The 18101-nt window shown below is 50.5% G+C and overlaps 1 protein-coding gene across 5 annotated transcripts in view; it reads right to left on the bottom strand.

The window, feature by feature from the left end:
• Positions 1-18101, bottom strand: part of TBL1X (transducin beta like 1X-linked) — a 266324-nt gene that overhangs the window by 55294 nt on the left and 192929 nt on the right. For all 5 annotated transcript variants that reach the window (XM_018043751.1, XM_018043752.1, XM_018043750.1 and 2 more), the window contains one exon: positions 14899-15009. In XM_018043751.1, the coding sequence (XP_017899240.1) occupies positions 14899-14956 (58 nt within the window). In that variant the 5' untranslated portion in view covers positions 14957-15009. The remainder of the gene's footprint in view (positions 1-14898; positions 15010-18101) is intronic.

Here is an 18101-nt window from a genome sequence, read left to right as displayed (position 1 = left end):
AGGGAGGGCTACAGACATGTTCAAAAGACAGGGAGGTAATAAATGCTCAGGATACCAACACTGCGTCCAGGCTCCCTGGACAGGAAGAAACATATGTATTCTATGGGCCGTCTCAGACAAGAGTCTGCAAGCTGTATCCTCTGGGCCAAATCTGGCCCCTGGCTTGTTATTATAAATAAAGTTTTATTGAAACACAGCTAGTCTCAATGGTCTATGCACTTTTGATGGCTGCTTTTGGACCACAAAGACAGAAATGACTGGTTGCGATAGAGACCAAAGCAATACCTTTTAAAGTCAGATTCTGCCAACTAATCCAGGGGAGAGACGTAAACTATGGGACTACAGGTCCTTAGGAAAGCAATTTTTGATCCGTCGGCTTGTATAACCCCTAAGATGCAAACCTAATGAGAATACTGGAAAAGGAACATCACTGCCTAGCTGCCCTTAGTAAAACAGACATGAACATACCAGACAGAGAATCAACAAGACGGAATTCAGTGAAGGGGACAAAATGTCCAGGGGTTTATCTCAGGAATGCAAACTTAATGCTGAAAAAGAAACCAACCATCCCACCATGTTAAGAGCGAAGAAAAATCATTTAAGTGGAAGATTCTGGAGCCAGAGGGTGTGTTCTGAATTCTAGTTCTATGACTTCCTGGCAGCATGACCTGGCCAAGCTGCTATCTCCTCAACGCTTTGGGTTGCTCACCTGTCAACAATGGAGGCAGCTGTATCTACTTCTTGAAAAGAAAATAAAAGCGTTAGTTGCTCGGTCGTGTCCACCTCTTTGCAACCCCATGGGCTATAGCCTGCCAGGCTCCTCTGACTGCGAGATTCTCCAGGCAAGAATACTGGAGTGGGTTGCCATGCCCTCCTCCAGGGGATCTTCCTGACCCAGGGATTGAACCTGGGTCTCCTGCATTGCAGGCAGACTCTTTTTTTTATCGTCTTGAGCCACCAGGGAAGCCCCATCTCCATCTTAGGGGGAAACAGTCTGACTCATCAAGAACTGAGAATCATGCCCGGCACACAGCTCATGCTCAGTAAATGGGACCTACAGTCACTCAGACAGAACAATGCAACAGATGGAAACACTGATAAGATACAGGGAGTGCCCGGCTGACAGAAAGGCGAGGGGGAGAGGACTGGGCATGGAGGCAGTCGGAAAGACACCGTGAACGAGAAATAGATGACAGTGGTTCTGACATTTTCACGTGAAACCTGGATGAGGTTACGGGGTCAGAGGGAGTTCCTCTTTGCAGGGGAGGAAGAGTGGTCAGCAAATGGCAATGCTCTCAGTGTGGGATCATGTTGAAGAATGCTTGGGAAATACACAATGAACACAGCAGTACAGAAGGCAACGGAGAGGCTGGAGGTGGGCCCCCCAGACCGGGGGAATCTGAGGAGAGGCTGGGGAGAGACCCCACCAGACTGGCGGAGAAGACGTGAGTTAGGGACAGAAACCTAGACCTGGATGTGGGAGGGAAAGAAAAAAGGATGTCACCTTGGGGATCGTGGCATTTTAGACGTGGACAGAGGAGACATCACTAAGGCTACAGACAGAAACTTGGGGAAAAAAGGACAGTGTTGTGTCTGACAGTCCAGATGACTGGCTCGCTGAGTCTGGAAGGAAGAAAGGCAACTGTGATTGGCAGAATGAAGTACATCAAAGCTGGACACTTTGAAGGTCACATTAGAATTTCAGAGCAGGCGGATCTGAAATGTGATGGTGTATGAACTTTGGAAACAGGCACCGTGGTAAGCACAGTTAATTCATCTCAGCTAAAAAAGGAAACGGGAACCATCTGAGGCTTTTTCATATCGTCCCCACCCTTTAAAGGAGGAAGCAATGGCCTAAGAAGCTTTAAGGACTTCTTCAACAGCACCTAACCTTTCTCTGATGGCCATACTCATGGACATGATTTGGCTATATTGAGCAAGACGCACACTGAAACAAGTGTAACTTACATGCAGGCTTCCCAGGTGGCTCAGTGGCAAAGAATACACCTGCCAAGGCAGGAGACCCAGGAGACGCGGGTCCAATCCCTGGGTTGGGACGACTCCCTGCTGAAGGAAGTGGCAACCCACTCCAGCATTCTCGCCCAAAAAAATCCCATGGACAGAGGAGCCTGGGGGGTGGGGGATGGGGGCTAAAGTCCACGGGGTCGCAAAAGAATCAGACGTGGCTGGGAGACTAAACAAGAACTTAGAAACACTCGGCCGATTCTCAAGTGCTTTTCTAGCGAACTGCTTTCTCCCGATTCTCTGAGAAGCCAGCAAGCACAGGAATGGCAAACCTTGAATCTGAGCTTTGACCGCACGGACGACGGAAAGCAGCACACTCAGAAAAGACGGCACAACCTCAGCCGCGTGGGGAATCGAGAGGACCGTGAACCTCGGGGATGCATCAAGAGCAACTGCGCCACGGTTCCGTTTTGCTACGCTTCAGTGGGTTTTCGTCACACCCAAAGGGCAGTTCAGGAAGACACTCTTTTTCTGAATGAAGAGGAGCTCGTTGGCAACGGGCACCACTCAAAGAGGGTTTGGGATGAGATGACCCCCACACAGTGCAGGGTCTTTCGAAAGCCCTAAGGGGCCTAAGGGGAGATCGGCCCCCCAGACTGAGCTCTGTCCTGCAAAGGAACGGTGGGCAAGCTTTGCTGCGGGAGGTGTGTGCAGCCCTGCCCCGACAAAGCTCTCCTGGGGGGTGCTTTACGCTCTTCTATGTGAGAGGCGTGGATATCACGTTCTCCAGCTACTTACCCGCCCCTACACTCTTTACAGTGAGTTTTCAAACGTGAAGTAAAAACACACGTGACCGATACACAACCACACACCACAGGTGTCCACCTGGAGGGGACTGGGGCTGGGTGGACAGCCTGGGTCTGCCCAGGTGCTCCTGTCCCTTTGACAAGAGTTGCAGGTCCACATAAAAGCCTGGATGGCAAAGCTCGGGAGGCTAGCAGCTCAGCCCCTTTGCCATCAGACATGCTGCTGGGAGAACCAGGTATCATCACACTGCTCAGCCAGGAGGGGACACCCGCAAGTCTGTGCCTGGTTCTCCTGGACTGGGCCCCACGCACCTTTGCCCTCGGCTGACTGTAACCTGGCTCTTTTTCACTTGGGAGGGGGGTGGGGGTTGTTCCCAGGTGCTGCTAGGGGTAAAGAACCCTCCTGCCAATGCAGGAGACTTAAGAGATGCAAGTTTGATCCCTGGGATGGGAAGATCCCCGGGAGGAGGGCAAGGCACTCCTGGAGAATTCTTGCCTGGAGAATTCCCCCAGTCCATAGGTTCACCAGAGTCACTTGGCACCCACGTACGGATTATATCTCAATGGAGAAAAACTGGAGCTATCAATTCAAACAAAGGGCTCTACTGGATACTGTATACACAAGCCGAACAAACAAAATATACACTCAATCTACACGATTAAGAGGGATGTAACAAAAATGGAGACGTGGCATCGACTTTGATGAACTTGTTGATCTTTTCGATTGACTTTTCTTGAGACCTAAGTGCCATGTAACAAAGTGTAAGTTTGGGGTATACAAGGTGATGATCTGACACGGGGATATACATTGTGGAAGAGCTACACAATAAGGTCAGCTCACATATGCAGCACCTCACATGATTAACCTTATTTACTTCACTGAGAACACTTCCACGATCTCAGCAACCTCAGCAACCTCAAGTACCCCATATACCACTATGAAGTAGCTTATAATCCGTATCTTTTTGCTGTAACCCACTGCGAGTGGAATGGTTACTAAATTCTGTGAAAGTCGCTCAGTTGTATCCAATGCTTGGTGACCCCATGGAATTCTCCAGGCAGGAATCCTGGAGTGGGTAGCCTATCCCTTCTCCAGGGGATCTTACCAACCCAGGCATCGAACCCAGATCTTCCGCACTGCAGGCGGATTCTTTGTTTACCAGCTGAGCCCAAGAATACTGGAGCGGGTAGCCTATCCCTTCTCCAGTGGATCTTCCCGGCCCAGGAATCAAACCGGGGTCTCCTGCATTGCAGGCAGATTCTTTAGCAACTGAGATACCAGGGAAGCCCAAATTCTGTGACTCCTAGCAAATCATAGAGCCTAGGGGTAATCTAGGAGACAGGGATACATCACCAAAGAACTGGAAACAAAGAAATGAGACGTTTCTGTTTCACCTGACTTAATTCCTTGCTCCCTCTCTCCCTTTCCTTCCTCACGGCTTGCAGGATTGTAGATCCCCAACTGGGGATCGAACCCTGGTCCCAGCAGTGAAAACGCCAAGTCCTAGCCACTGGACCACCAGGGATTTCCCTCACCTGCTTTTAAATTACTTTTACCTGCGTTCATGAGGACAAACCATTCAGGTATTCCTTATTTATTATCTGATGAAACTCATATTTTCCTGTGTGCTTTCTAAAGCAAAGACTACCACTGCCTCACAGAAGTGCTTGCCTGTACGGTTTCATAAGGATTCTCTCTTTAAATGGGGACAACATTAGCAATGTAAAAACGCCACCGCAGTCAGAGAAGTATTTTTAGCGACTCAGCTGAACAATGAGCCCTGAACCTGGGTTTAAATTAAGCTAGCTGAACCATTAAAATGCCTTCCTGAATCTGGGCGGCGGGGGGGAACGTGTCTAGCATAAGAAGGCAGTCCAAGCTCCCAGGAAACACAGAGGAGCCTACAGGGTGACCTGTCAGCTGCTGAAATTAGAGGGCAACGCTGCTGAATCATTTCTGGAGACGCAATTATTCACGAATGTTAAGAGTAACACCCTTTTCCTGGTTATCTAACCTCCTCACCGGGAGTCCAAAAAAAAAAAAAAAAAACCGAAAACCAAAACCCAAAGAAAAACAAAACCCAGATTGAAGCCAGCTACTCCCAATTATTTTATTATCTGCTGGAGAACAATATTGGCAGACGTTCCCCCCCTTCCTTGAGGGGAAAAATACTGGGGAAAAATTTAGTAAAAGCAGGGACCACTAGGACCACTATTAAGAGTTCACTTGCGTTCTGCAGAAAGAATCAAAATGTAGCCCAAGACGATGAAAAAGAAGGGGGAAAGGAGAGTCTCGTTACAACTCCACTTTGCAATAAAGACTAACTGAAGAAACACATCCCACAACTGAAGGACGTGTTATCAGTGGTTCTCAACCAGGGGTGGTTCTGCCCTCAGAGGGACATTTGGTAAAGGTCAGAGACATCTTTGGTTGTCGCCACGGAGGGCAAGGGGGGCAGGGCGTTCCTGTCACGCAGTGGGTGGAGTCCAGGGATGCGGTCTTAAGAACCTACAATTCAGCATAGCCGCAGCATAGCCGCCCAGCCCATACGTCAACAGTGCTGAGGTTCAGGAAGCCTGGCCTCTAGGAAAGGTTGAGCGTCTTTAGATAATGCATGCTGTTCTGACCATTCAGAGTCCCTCCAAGAGATTCAGTTCAGTTCAGCTGCTCAGTCGTGTCCGACTCTTTGCGACCCTATGGACCGCAGCACGCCAGGCCTCCCTGTCCATCACCAACTCCCGGAGCTTACTCAAACTCATGTCCATCAAGTCGGTGATGCCATCCAACCATCTCATCCTCTGTCGTCCCCTTCTCCTCCTGCCCTCAATCCTTCCCAGCATCAGGGTCTTTTCAAATGAGCCAGTTCTTCGCATCAGGTGGCCAAAGGATTGGAGTTTCAGCTTCAGCATCAAGTCCTTCCAATGAACATTTAGGACTGATGTCCTTTAGGATGGACTGGTTGGATCTCCTTGCTGTCCAAGGGACTCTCAAGAGTCCTCTCCAACACCACAGCTCAAAAGCATCAATCCAAGAGATTAAGACCCTCAAACTCTGCCCACCTAGGAGAAACCTGCAAGGTGAAGGCCACGAAGGGGATACTGAAAAGCTGGCAAGACACGGGACCCGGAGTGCAGAAGAACACCGAAGAACACCATTAAAATATTTATTGATTTTCGGCTGGGATGGGTCTTCGGTGCTGTGGGCGGGCTTTTCTCTGGCTGGGGCCAGCAGTGGCTACTCTCGAGGTACAGTGCCTGAGCTCCTCATTGCACTGGCTTCTTCTGTTGCAAGAGCACGGTTTCGAGGGGCACGTGGGCTAACTCATTTCGGCCCAAGGGCTTAGTGGCTCTCCAGCATGTGGCATCTTTCCGGACCAGGGATCAAACATGGGTTCCATGCACTGGCGGGTGGATTCCTACCCACGACACCACCAGGGCAAGTCCCTGACTATGGACCTTTATCCTTCTGCTAACGATACAGCCTGTCCAGCGACTATGGTGCCAATCAGATGCAGAACGGCTTCTGACGACAATGTCCCAGGAGGAGCCAGCAAGGTGAGCCTGGTCTATGATGCACACTGGAGTCTGCTGAATTACCAAGGAAGCAAAAATCTGGCTCTGGATACACAACCACCGCTGTTCACCTTCAGATGACTCTATTATTTTTCTGTTGCCAAAAGCCCCAGAATGGCTGTGTGGCTATCCGCTTCTAAGCACACACGGTAACGCTCAAACTCATTATACAAAAGACACTCCATCAGAACCGAGGCCTGCGCCTTGACTAACAACCTGAAAAATCTTAATTGAAATGTCTCAGCTGCATTTGTATCACTGGCCACCTTCTCCATCTCATAGGCAAAGCTCTGCAGAGCATGGAAGCGCACAGATTTCTCTGCTCTTTTTTCATTTTAGTAATTTCAAGATGATCACAAGCTCAAAGGAAGCTGTGAAAACAGTGGAGTCATTTCCTCCAGCCACCTTCAACGGTGACATCTTCTCTTGCCGTAGGACGGTGTCAAAACCAGGGAGTGACATTCAGCTGATGGGTCACCTGACTGCAAACCTTCAGCTTTCCTCATTTCTGATTGGTGTGTGAGCATCACCTAGGCACACAGCATCTACGTGAAAGCCACTCAGTCGTGTCTGACTCTTTGTGACCCCGTGGACTGTAGCCCACCAGGCTCCCCTGTCCATGGGATTCTCCAGGCAAGAATACTGCAGTGGGATGCCTTTCTTTCTCCAGGGGATCTTCCCCACCCAGGGATCAAACCCAGGTCTCCTGTACTGGCAGGCAGGCTTTTTTTTAAATCACTGAGCCACCTGGGAAGCACTTATTCAGTGAATTCCACCATGTGAGATCTACCCGGGCCAGGGATCAAACCATTGTCAAACCGCAGATGGATTTTTAATCCCTGGACCACCAATATGCATAATTCTCTCACTGCTCAGGAACATTTCTGCAGAGCCATACCTCTGTGTGTTCAGAACAGAACCATCCTTCGGCTCTGTGCTTGGACTTGCCTGTGGAGGGAAAATGCCACCTAAATCTTACTCTAAATCTGCCGTGAGGCGGCGGGGGGCAAGACAGGGCATATGTGTGTGCTACGTGGTCAGGAAAACTTTCTAACCATTCTCTTAACAGAAGCTCCACAAAATGAATGAAAAAATGCCACCTACCTTCCATTGAAAACCTCAAGAGTCTGGCTATGTAACAGGTATTCACAAGGGTAATATAGAGGGATGTGTGTATTATGTAAACCAAATGAAACATGCCTGATTCTACCTGGCCAGTCACATGAGTGCAGATATGGGCTCGAAACCAGTCCATCCTAACGGACATCAACCCTGAATACTCACTGGAAGGACTGATACTGAAGCTGAAGCGCCAATACTTTGACCACTTGATGCGGAGAGCAGACTCACTGGAAAAGAGGCTGACGCTGGGAAAGATGGAAGGCAGGAGAAGGGGACGACAGAGGATGAGACGGCTGGATGGCATCACTGACTCGACGGAGTTTGAGCAAGCTCCAGGAGTCGGTGATGGATAGGGAGGCCTGGCGTGCTGCAGTCCATGGGGTCCGCAAAGAGTCAGACACGACTGAGCAACTGAACCGCAATAGAAAATAGCACGCGTCCAGTGTGTAGGTGCTTATGTTTGAAAACCACCAGCGCTCCTCGCAGGAGACAGCAGGTATGGCTGTGCTAACGTAGGCAACAGATATGCATAACAGATTAGCCTCTTGAGCATGAATCGTGACAAAGCAGGAAGCATATTTCACTGTATAAGGAGTTTCCAATCTTATTCAAAGGTGTTCATTTAATTTTTAGTCTTTATTCAAAGTCTTACCATGTTGCTTCTGTTCTATGTTCTGGGATTTTTGGCCTCGAGGCACATGGCTCCCCAACCAGGGATTGAACCCACAACCCCTGCGTTGGAAGGTGAAGTCTTAACCACTGGACCACCAGGGAAGTCCCTCGAGGGTCTTTTTGTTGTCGTGTTCAGTCGCTAACTCGTACCCGAGGCTCTTTTGAGACACTCATGGACCACAGCACGTCAGGCGCGAACGTTTCAAAATCCCCACAATACGCAGAGAAATGCACCATCGTGTTCATTTCGGATACATGCGAAATGAATTTCTGCCATCTGCGCCATAACCAAAGGCTGCTTTTATTGTCTAAAGTGTTTCCAATGACAGCCACTGGGGACAGCCAGCCTGGTAACACCTGACAAAACATTAGGGAAACTGAATTTCTCACTCGAGTTTCTGGTTTGCTGTCAAAGCTACCACCACAGTCGTCAAATGGTTTTGATTAAGGGCTCTCTGTTTCTCCCGGTGTGCAGATGTCTGTCACAGCGCTAGAGGTGGGGGAAATACTTCCCCCAAGCCATGAATACCTTGGGTGAATTTGCATGAATACCCATGCAAATCAATGCACGTGGAGTTTTAGCTTCTGCCTTCCCAGGTGGGGCAACGGTAATGAACCTGACTGCCCACGCAGGAGACTCAGAGGACGTGGGTTCGGTCCCTGGGTGGCAAAGATCCCCTGGAGGAAGGCATGGCAATGCACTACAGTATTCTTGCCTGGGAAGTCCCACGGACAGAGGAGCCTGGCAGGCTACAGTCCATGGGGTCGTAAAGAGTTGGACATGACTTAGGGACCAAGCATATCAAGTTCAGTTCAGTCGCTCAGTCGTGTCCAACTCTTTGCGACCCCATGGGCTGCAGCATGCCAGGCCTCCCTGTCCATCACCAACTCCCGGACTTGACCCAAACTCATGTCCATCAGGTCGGTGATGCCATCCACCCATCTCATTCTCTGCATCCCCTTCTCCTCCCACCTTCAATCTTTCCCAGCATCAGGGTCTTTCCCAGTGAGTCAGCTCTTCGCATCAGGTGGCCAAACAACTGGAGTTTCAGCTTCAACATCAGTCCTTCCAGTGAATACTCAGGACGGACTTCCTTTAGGATGGACTGGTTGGATCTCCTTGTAGTGCAAGGGACTCTCAAGAGTCTTCTCCAACACCACAGTTCCAAAGCACCAATTCTTCGGCACTCAGCTTTCTTCATAAAGAAACTCCAGTTTCTTTATAAAGGTGGATGTCCAAGTCTCACATCCATGCATGACTACTGGAAACACCATAGCATTGACTAGACTGACCTTTGTCGGCAAAGTAATGTCTCTACTTTTTAATACGCTGTCTAGGCTGGTCACCAGTAGCTGCGGGGTTCAAGGGGAACTTTTGGGGTGGTGGAACCATTCCATATCTTGTTTGTGCAGGTGTTTATATCACTGAACATCTGGCAGGTGCTGCACATTTGTACTCTAAAAAGGGTCAATTTTCTGGTGTGAAAATTATACTCTATGTAAAAAAACAAAAACCAAAAAACGTGGTAGCGATGAAGGTGCAGAGGGATGGAAAAGCTGGACACTGATCATGAAGGGAACTGACGGGCTGGGTGGCAGAGACGCTCTGCCTCAATATGCTCCTTCAAAATCATCCGGATGGCAAAAGTGACCCATGATTAACCCCCAAGAGGCAGACGCCGATGGACTCCTAGCCCTCAAAAGCGGACTGCTGCAACTCATGCAAAAATAAACACTTTGCTGCTGGGGCTGCTCAAAATCTCTAGCTGAACTGGGAAAAAAGAAAAAAAAAGCCTTGCTCACTAACCGGTCTTCTTTATCTGGCTGCCAGGAGGAGCAACCAGAAACGACAGCATGCAGACAGCGCCTTCCACTGGCACGGCCCTTGCTTTAGACAACAGTGACGCCATGAAATCCCCTCTGCCTTAGAGGCTGTGGAATCCACGGCCGGGTGGAGGGAGGCCAGACAGTAACCCTACATGATGCAAATTCTGCCTCGTGAGGGCAGAAAAGGAAGCCCCTTTCCAAGATACTTTTCCTGAGTTTGCGGAGATGTGATGTGCATTTTGTTGTAACACTTTCGGAAAGTGTTGCTTCCGTACTGCGCCTCCCAGCTATCTGGTGGGGTGGGGTGCGTGAGGAGTCAATGTTCTGATGAGGACCGTCTTCCCTGCAGCCCCGAACATCCTGACTGGCACAAGTGCTGCACAACTCGGCACCAGCCCAGCCCCTGCGGTGGCAGAGAACCTGTGCCTTGAGGCAGGGTGGAATATTCTGGGTCTACCCATTGCCTGGTTGTAAAGCCAACAGCAGACCCCCCCCCCCCCCCAGGGATCCAGAGGCCTGCCTCCCTGCAGGGTCCTCCCCACCCACCATCTCCCAACCTCCTGCTCACGCACACCTTCTACACACAGCCTGGGGCGGCAGGAGGGGGCGGGGGCAGGGGGGGTGACACCACTGAAGACTTGGAAATGGAACTTTCAAACCCCTAGTGGAGAAGCCACACTGGGAGGAGTTGAGTGAGTCTCCTAGCGTGGTAGAGAATTGGAGAGACAGCACAGATACTTGATCAGGAGAGTCCTTCCGTCTCCTTCCTGCCTTCTTTTCCTTCCCCTTCCTCCCCTCCCCTTCCTTCCTTCCTTCCCTCTTCTTCCCTCCCCCCTTTCAGCTAGAAAGGAGACATTATGAAGCCAAGAAGGTGCTCTGTCCACCTGGCGGCTGCTCAGTAAATTCCCTGGTGGCTCAATCAGTAAAGAATCTGCCTGCAGTGCAGGAGGCCTGGGTTCAATCCCTGGGTCGGGAAGATCCCCTGGAGAAGGGAAAGGCTCCCCACTCCAGTCTTCTTGGGCTTCCCTGGTTGCCCAGCCGGTAAAGAATCCACCTACAATGCGGGAGACCAGGGTTGGATCCCTGGGTCGGGAAGATCCCCTGGAGAAGGGAAAGGCTCCCCACTGCAGTCTTCTTGCCTGGAGAATCGCCGTGGCCGGAGGAGCCTGGCGGGCGACAGTCCACGTGCTTGCTAAACGTCAGACACAACTGAGCAACTAAACCGCCAGCTAACCAGTGTGAGGGTTTGAGATAAATGTTAAGCAGTCCCACCATGAACGCTTCACAACATTAGGCGTTTCTTCTTTGGAGTATGCCCCCGTGGGGGGTACCAGAGGCAGTTCCCGGACACACACAGTCGTCAGAGGAGCACACAGTCATCTCTCAACTCCTCACTCGATCTATGGGATCCTACTCGAGGCCGACAAACTACGACAGCCGCTCAGCAGATGCTACACACAACCGGCGTTGATGGAATACATCTCGTCTCCCAAGGCTCCTTTCTCAGTCGCCTGGTTACAGAAAGCTTCTCAACAAATGTGAGACAAATGTAAACAGATCCTAAAAAAGGAAGTCTCGCTTTTCTCAGGGGGGGAGGGATAGACATTTCTGTGTTTACTCAAAGAGGCCAGCAAAGCTCTTGCCCTGGGGGGCCCTAGGGACTGCCCACCGGGAGAAACCTTTCTCTAGGTTACACAAAAGTTTTCTTTCCCAAGTCTCTATTTATCCTCATGTTCACAGAGGGATGGCAATTTCACCTTAAGTTTGTTTACACATTTGGACTGCACTTTTTCAGCCTATTTTTGTGCAGGTGTTTCTAAAGGGAAAGAATCCTGAATTCCAAGCTGGAAGTCTTCAGGGAGGCAGGGTTCGGTACGTGGAATTTTCATCTGTAGACATCTCTGGGAATCTATGAGATCAGTGCTGGGAGGACACTTGGACTCCAGGTGAGAGATTTCCTGGTTAATTTCCGAGGTTAAGTTATCAGAGCCGTGGGTGTGACCTCCCTGATTGACGAGGGATGAGGTGGTACGTTTTGTTCTGCTCATCATTTTTTTTTATACGAAACATCTAGCGAGAGCTAATCCAAATGGTCAAATGTATATTAGAAAAAAGGTGTACTTTTCATGAATAATGCTAGCTAGGGTTGACAGCAGAAACAGGACCTCAGGCTTGCGTGGGGAGAGGTTTACTTATAACATGTGGCATGCCCCACGTATTTCATCCTTTTTGTTCGAGGATCAGTACTGAGCCATCTGGGTCGCTGCAAGACTGGCCCATCTCACCCTTGTGGGCTGATTCTGGAAGAGTCTGGACCCAGGGACTCACACTTTGATCACCCTCAATGACAGCATGTGTGGAAGTGGGATGTCACAGCTGGCTTCTTTCTTGAATAATCAATTTGCAGACTACAGAAAACGTGACACAAAGTGAATAAAGCTTCAATATGCGCAGAACCGACGGTTATAGCTCAGACTGTGTCCCCTGCAACTGCCCAGGTTGGTAGTCCTGGCCCACAGTACAGCTCAGGATGTGACGGCGTTTGGAAGAGGGTCCCTGAAGATGTCATTTGTTAAGACGAGGTTGTGCTGGAGTACCGTGAGCCCCCTAAATCCAGTATGACTGTGTCTTTACGAAAAGGAGAAATTCGACAAACGTGGACAGAGGGTGACACGCACACAGGCAGAGCGCCTCGTGAAGGGGAAGGCGGGTCTCGGGGGACGAAGCGCCTAGGAAGCGAGGAGTGCCAAAGACGGTCCAGCCGAAGCTGGCAGACAGGCTGGAGCAGACCCCCGTGAGGCAGACAGTCGTGGGAGGAAAGCAAGCCAGCTGGCACCCTGCTTCGGACTCTGTCCTCCACGGCTGGGATGGTGCACTTCTGTTCAAGCCACCCCACTGAGTTACCCCACACCAATTCTGTACACGCATCTGTAACCAGCCCACAAACGCTCTCTCTGTGGTCGGGACCAGGAACACCAAACACCTCACCCCCATGTGTATATATATATATATATATATATATATATATATATATATATATATACGTGTGTATATACAAAAACACACACACACACTCACCCCACCCCCACATATATGTGTGTATACACAAACACACTCACCCCACCTCCATATATATATGTGTATACACACACTCACCCCACCCCCACATATATATATGTGTATATATACACACACACCCCCCACCCTCATATAATACATGTGTATACACACACACACTCACCCCACCCCTATATATATATGTGTGGACACACACACACTCACCCCACCCTCATATATATATGTGTGGACACACATTCAGCCCACCCCCATATATATATATGTGTATACACACACACTCTCACCGCCCCATATATATATGTGTATACACACATGCACACACTCACCCCACCCCCCCCATGTGTATACACACACACACACATACTATATATATATACCAGTCCACAAATGCCCTCCCTGTGGTGGGGGCCGAAAACATAAAATCAACCCACTTTCATACATATACACCAGCCCATAAATATCCTCCCTATGGTGAGCACCAAGAACACCAAACACCCCACCTCCACATATATATATGGGATCTTCCCAACCCAAGTCTCCCGCATTGCAGGCGGATTCTTTACCAGCTGAGCCACCATCAGCCCATAAATTCCCTCCCTGTTGGTTGCCGAGAACCGCACGCACGCACGCACGCACGCACGCACGCACGCACGCACGCACGCACGCACGCACGCACGCACGCACGCACGCACGCACCACGCACGCACGCAACGCACGCACGCACGCACGCACGCACGCACGCACGCACGCACGCACGCACGCACGCACGCTGGGTCCAATAAATTGGCGGCTGGGTCCAATAAGACACACAGACAGACACACACACACACCCAGCCAACCGCACGCACGCACGCACGCACGCACGCACGCACGCACGCACGCACGCTGGGTCCAATAAATTGGCGGCTGGGTCCAATAAGACACACAGACAGACATACACACACACCCAGCCACCCAGCCACCCCCGTATTTATATATATACACCATACGTATACACCAGCCCATAAATATCCTCCTCTATAGTCGGGTCCAGGAACACCAGCTGCCCCACCCCCATATAGATGCACCATACGTATACACCAGACCGCAAGTGCCCTCCCGAGGACGGGGACCCAGAACTCCAAATCCTCCTCGCCCCTCACCACATCTATCACAGCTGCTCTTCATCTTAATGCGCTTCCCTTGTGACTCAGCTGGTAGAGAATCTGCCTACAGTACGGGAGAGCTGGGTTGTATCCCTGGGTGGGGAAGGGCCCCCTGGAGAAGGGAAAGGCCACCCACTCCAGTATTCTGGCCTGGAAAATCCCATGGAAGGAGGAGCCTGGTCAGTAATAGGTGTTCGGGTTACAAAGACTCAGACAGGACTGAGTGACTAACACTTGAGTTCACTTTATTAGAGGTACTTCCTTGGTGGCTTAAGACGGTAAAGAATCTGCCTGCAGTTTAAAGAGACCTGGGTTCAATTCCTCAGTTTGGGAAGATCCCCTGGAGGAGCGAAAGGCCACCCACTCCAGTATTCTGGCCTGGAGAATCCCATGAACCAGACAGTCCACGGGGTCGCAAAGAGTAAGACAGGACTGAGCGACTTTCACCTTCCCTTCACTTGATCTTCATTCCAGGCTGGCTTCAGGTGAACAGAAATGTCAGCGGAAACAAGAACACGTTCTCTCATCCCACCCCAAGAGCAGGACGGCCCAGCCCCTTCTCCACCTCCTTTCAGTCCTCTGAATGAGAGCATCCAGAGCTCTGTCTTCTCTATAGCCCAGGTTTTCCATCCGTGGTTGCTGGCCCTGCAGGTGGTATGTTGGAAGAAGGTGTTTTTCTCCCCGCTCCGGGCAGGAAGCCAGCTTCTTACCTGACTCCTGGAGATATCGGTACACCAGGAAGTTCACCTCGTCACTGGTAATGCTCATCTTAGCCTCACCTCGCGGGGATGAGGTCTTTATGAAGCAGCAGCCACCACCCTCTGTCGGAAAAGGCGAGAGGAGAAAGCGGAGAGACGTTTCAGACACTGCCTGCGTGTTCCTCCTCAATCGCGATTCTTTCGGAAAACAATTAACACATGTAATACTCAGGAGGTAACTAATGCCCGATTCCTGCCGTACGTTCCGGTAACATAAAGGCTTTATAATTATCTGAACACATACAGGTGAAAAATTTCCCCTGTATTTTCTGGTGACATAAAGCTTTTATAATTATCTAACACATAAACATACCGGTGAAAAATTTCCCCTGTATTTTCTGCTTATGTAAAGATTTTACAATTAAACATATAAACATACAGGTGAAAAGTATCCCCCAAAACATGAGCTGATGCGTTTCAGAAGGCTGGCATGGACCCATCTATAAACCACATTAATGGAGACAAAATCAGGGGCAACAGAAAATGAGAACAAACACCAGGACTTGATTCAATAAAGACCCTGCAGCGGTTGGTACCGAGCTTCAACAGAACCCCGGGACAGAAGGTGGCTGCTTGCACCAGCTGGCCCTTCCATGGACAGACGAGGAAGATTACCGGGGGTACCCCCACAGTCCTGTCAACACCCCCAGGTGGGGTGACCACGTGGCCCCGTTCACACCTGTGGTTCTGCAGCACAGATGACTCACAGCAACCTCCCACACATCAAAGTTCCATGCTGAACCTGATGGTCACCGAACCGACAGGGTGCACCCACGTGGCCCCAAGACACACATCAGCGAGGAGCTGAGTCATCGACACAGTGACGTGACTTCTATCAGGAGGCGGGGAGTCAGCAAGCAGCCCCGTGGACACAGACCGAACCAACAGAGTTCGATTCCGAGGCAGACTGGCAGAGACCCCGGCATCTTCAAGGATGGACTGAGTGCTCCCCGGGACCCAGGAGCAGGAAGACCAGCCTGTGTGCCTGGACCGTGGACTCTGAGATGCCAGGAGTTGGCCTGTGTTATCAGCCAAGCAGGATTCTTACAGAGCTGAGAATGTCTCTGCGTGCTAAGTTGCTTCAGTTGTGTCCGACCCTCTGCGACTCCCATGGACTATGTGTAGCCCCGCCAGGCTCCTCCGTCCTTGGGATTCTCCAGGCAAGGATACTGGAGTGGGTTGCCATGCCCTCCTCCAGGAAAACGCTTGTGCTGGCTGCAACGAAGTTAGGGGAACCCCAGGGTGATGGTTCGGACCTCCAATGATTGATTGGCTGGAGGTAAGGGGAATCATGTCCTGAGGGCACCAAGGAGAACAGGGAACGTGGCACTCGGGGTGTCGGGGGGGCTTGAGGCTGAGCCAGGAGGCCTGATGCTGACTGCACCTTCATCCCTATGCAGCTGTGGACCGCAGGCCTCAGTTTTCCACCTATGCCAACTGTGGATGCTAAAAACCGCTGCCCTCCCCCTCCCCCGGGAAGGTGGTGAGGATGACATGCTTCTGCACACATGTCCAGACCAGGGCCCCTGGCACCGCAGAGACGCAGGAGGGCTCTTAATCCTACTCCGCCCCCCTCCAAGCATCCTCAAAGCAGAGAGGCCACACTCGCCCCTAAGGAACACGCCTCCAAAAACAACAACAAAAATGCGTTCTCGATTAGTGACATTAGTTTATTTTCTTGCCTGGCCCAGTTATGATTCATGCATGTGAGCGCTCTGTTGCGCCCGGCTCTTTGTGACCCCTATGGACTGTGGCCCGCCAGGCTCCTCTGTCCATGGGATTTCCCAGGCAAGAATACCGGAGTGGGTTGCCATGCCCTTCTCCAGAGTTTTCATTGGAGGCACCTCCCATTAGGTAGATCTGAGATCTCTGCGGTTGTGACTGGGCGGAAAGGAAATGACCATCTTCACTGTGTGGTAAAAACCACATATTCCCTCACTGTTCTGGTTTCAGAGGAAGAAAAAAATCAGTGTGAGCTGATGACACGTCTGGAGATTTCCTGCTTAACATGAGTATTCCAACATAAATAACCCCTGGGGGGCTGAAATCCATCAGGAAGCTGAAGGGAAGATTATTTACAGTATTTTTCCTTTTTTAACAACTTAATTTCCAGGTGGCAAAAGACTCTTAATAACCAAGGTCACAAAACAGTTTGAAATTCAGTTGCAAGAGAAGTCAGAACCAACAGGACCTGCTGTCCAGCACAGGGAACTCAGCTCAATCCTCTGTAATAACCTTATGGTTCCCAGGGGGAAGGAAGGGGTAAGGGTTAGTTAGGGAGTTTGGGATGGACATGGACACACTGCTGTGTTTAACATGGAGAACCAACAAGGACCTGCTGGACAGCACAGGGAACTCGGCTCAATGTCATGTGGCAGCCTGGATGGGAGGGGAGTTTGGGGGAGAATGGATACATTTAATGTACGGCTGAGTCCCTTTGCATTCCACCGGAAACTATAGCAATGTTGTTAATCGGCTGCACCCCAATACCAAATACAAAGGTAAAAAATATATGGTTTTGTGTTTTTTTTTTTTTTTTTTAAAGGGAGCAGGAAATGGTGTCTAAGGGTTTGGCTGTATTGCGTCTACAGTATTTAATATGCTCTCATACTCCAGGAAGGGACAGGACCGCTCCCCAAACAATAAAATCTGAACTGCTGTGTGATGATCTTGAAGGATGTAATGACCACAGAGCCACTTGAACGTCGGCTCTGGGAGATGCAGACAGAAAGGGCGAGTGAGTTTCCCTGCCCACGGGCGGGGAGCCTGGTTCGGAAACAGTGACGGCGCACAGTGACTCCAGGGTGGGGAGCGTGGTGTTCAGCGTGATATCATCCGTGGCAGAAGTTTCTCTCTTAGCAAATCGGTGCCGTTAGGATGCGGTCTCTTAACATCCTCTCATGTACCCCCTTCCTTTGTTCTCCAGGAATGGAAGAAAAAGCCGGTCTGAGGTCTTGTCTCTGCTACGAGTCTGCTGGCCTGGACGCTGGAAGAATGCATCGCGTAAAGTGATCTTCTGGACGAGGCTCAGGGCTCTGGGACTTGATTCCACTCGGGGTGAGGGTGCAGAGCCAGAGCTGCTGGAAAATCTGCTGTAAATGACCTCATTGCAGCAAGGCGCTTTCACAGATTCTCTGCCGACTGCAACACAGTAG

The sequence above is a fragment of the Capra hircus genome (assembly GCF_001704415.2).
Source record: "Capra hircus breed San Clemente chromosome X unlocalized genomic scaffold, ASM170441v1, whole genome shotgun sequence".
Lineage (NCBI taxonomy): Eukaryota > Metazoa > Chordata > Mammalia > Artiodactyla > Bovidae > Capra > Capra hircus.
The sequence above is the reverse complement of the archived record's forward strand: the minus strand, read 5'-3'. Positions and strand labels throughout refer to the sequence as shown.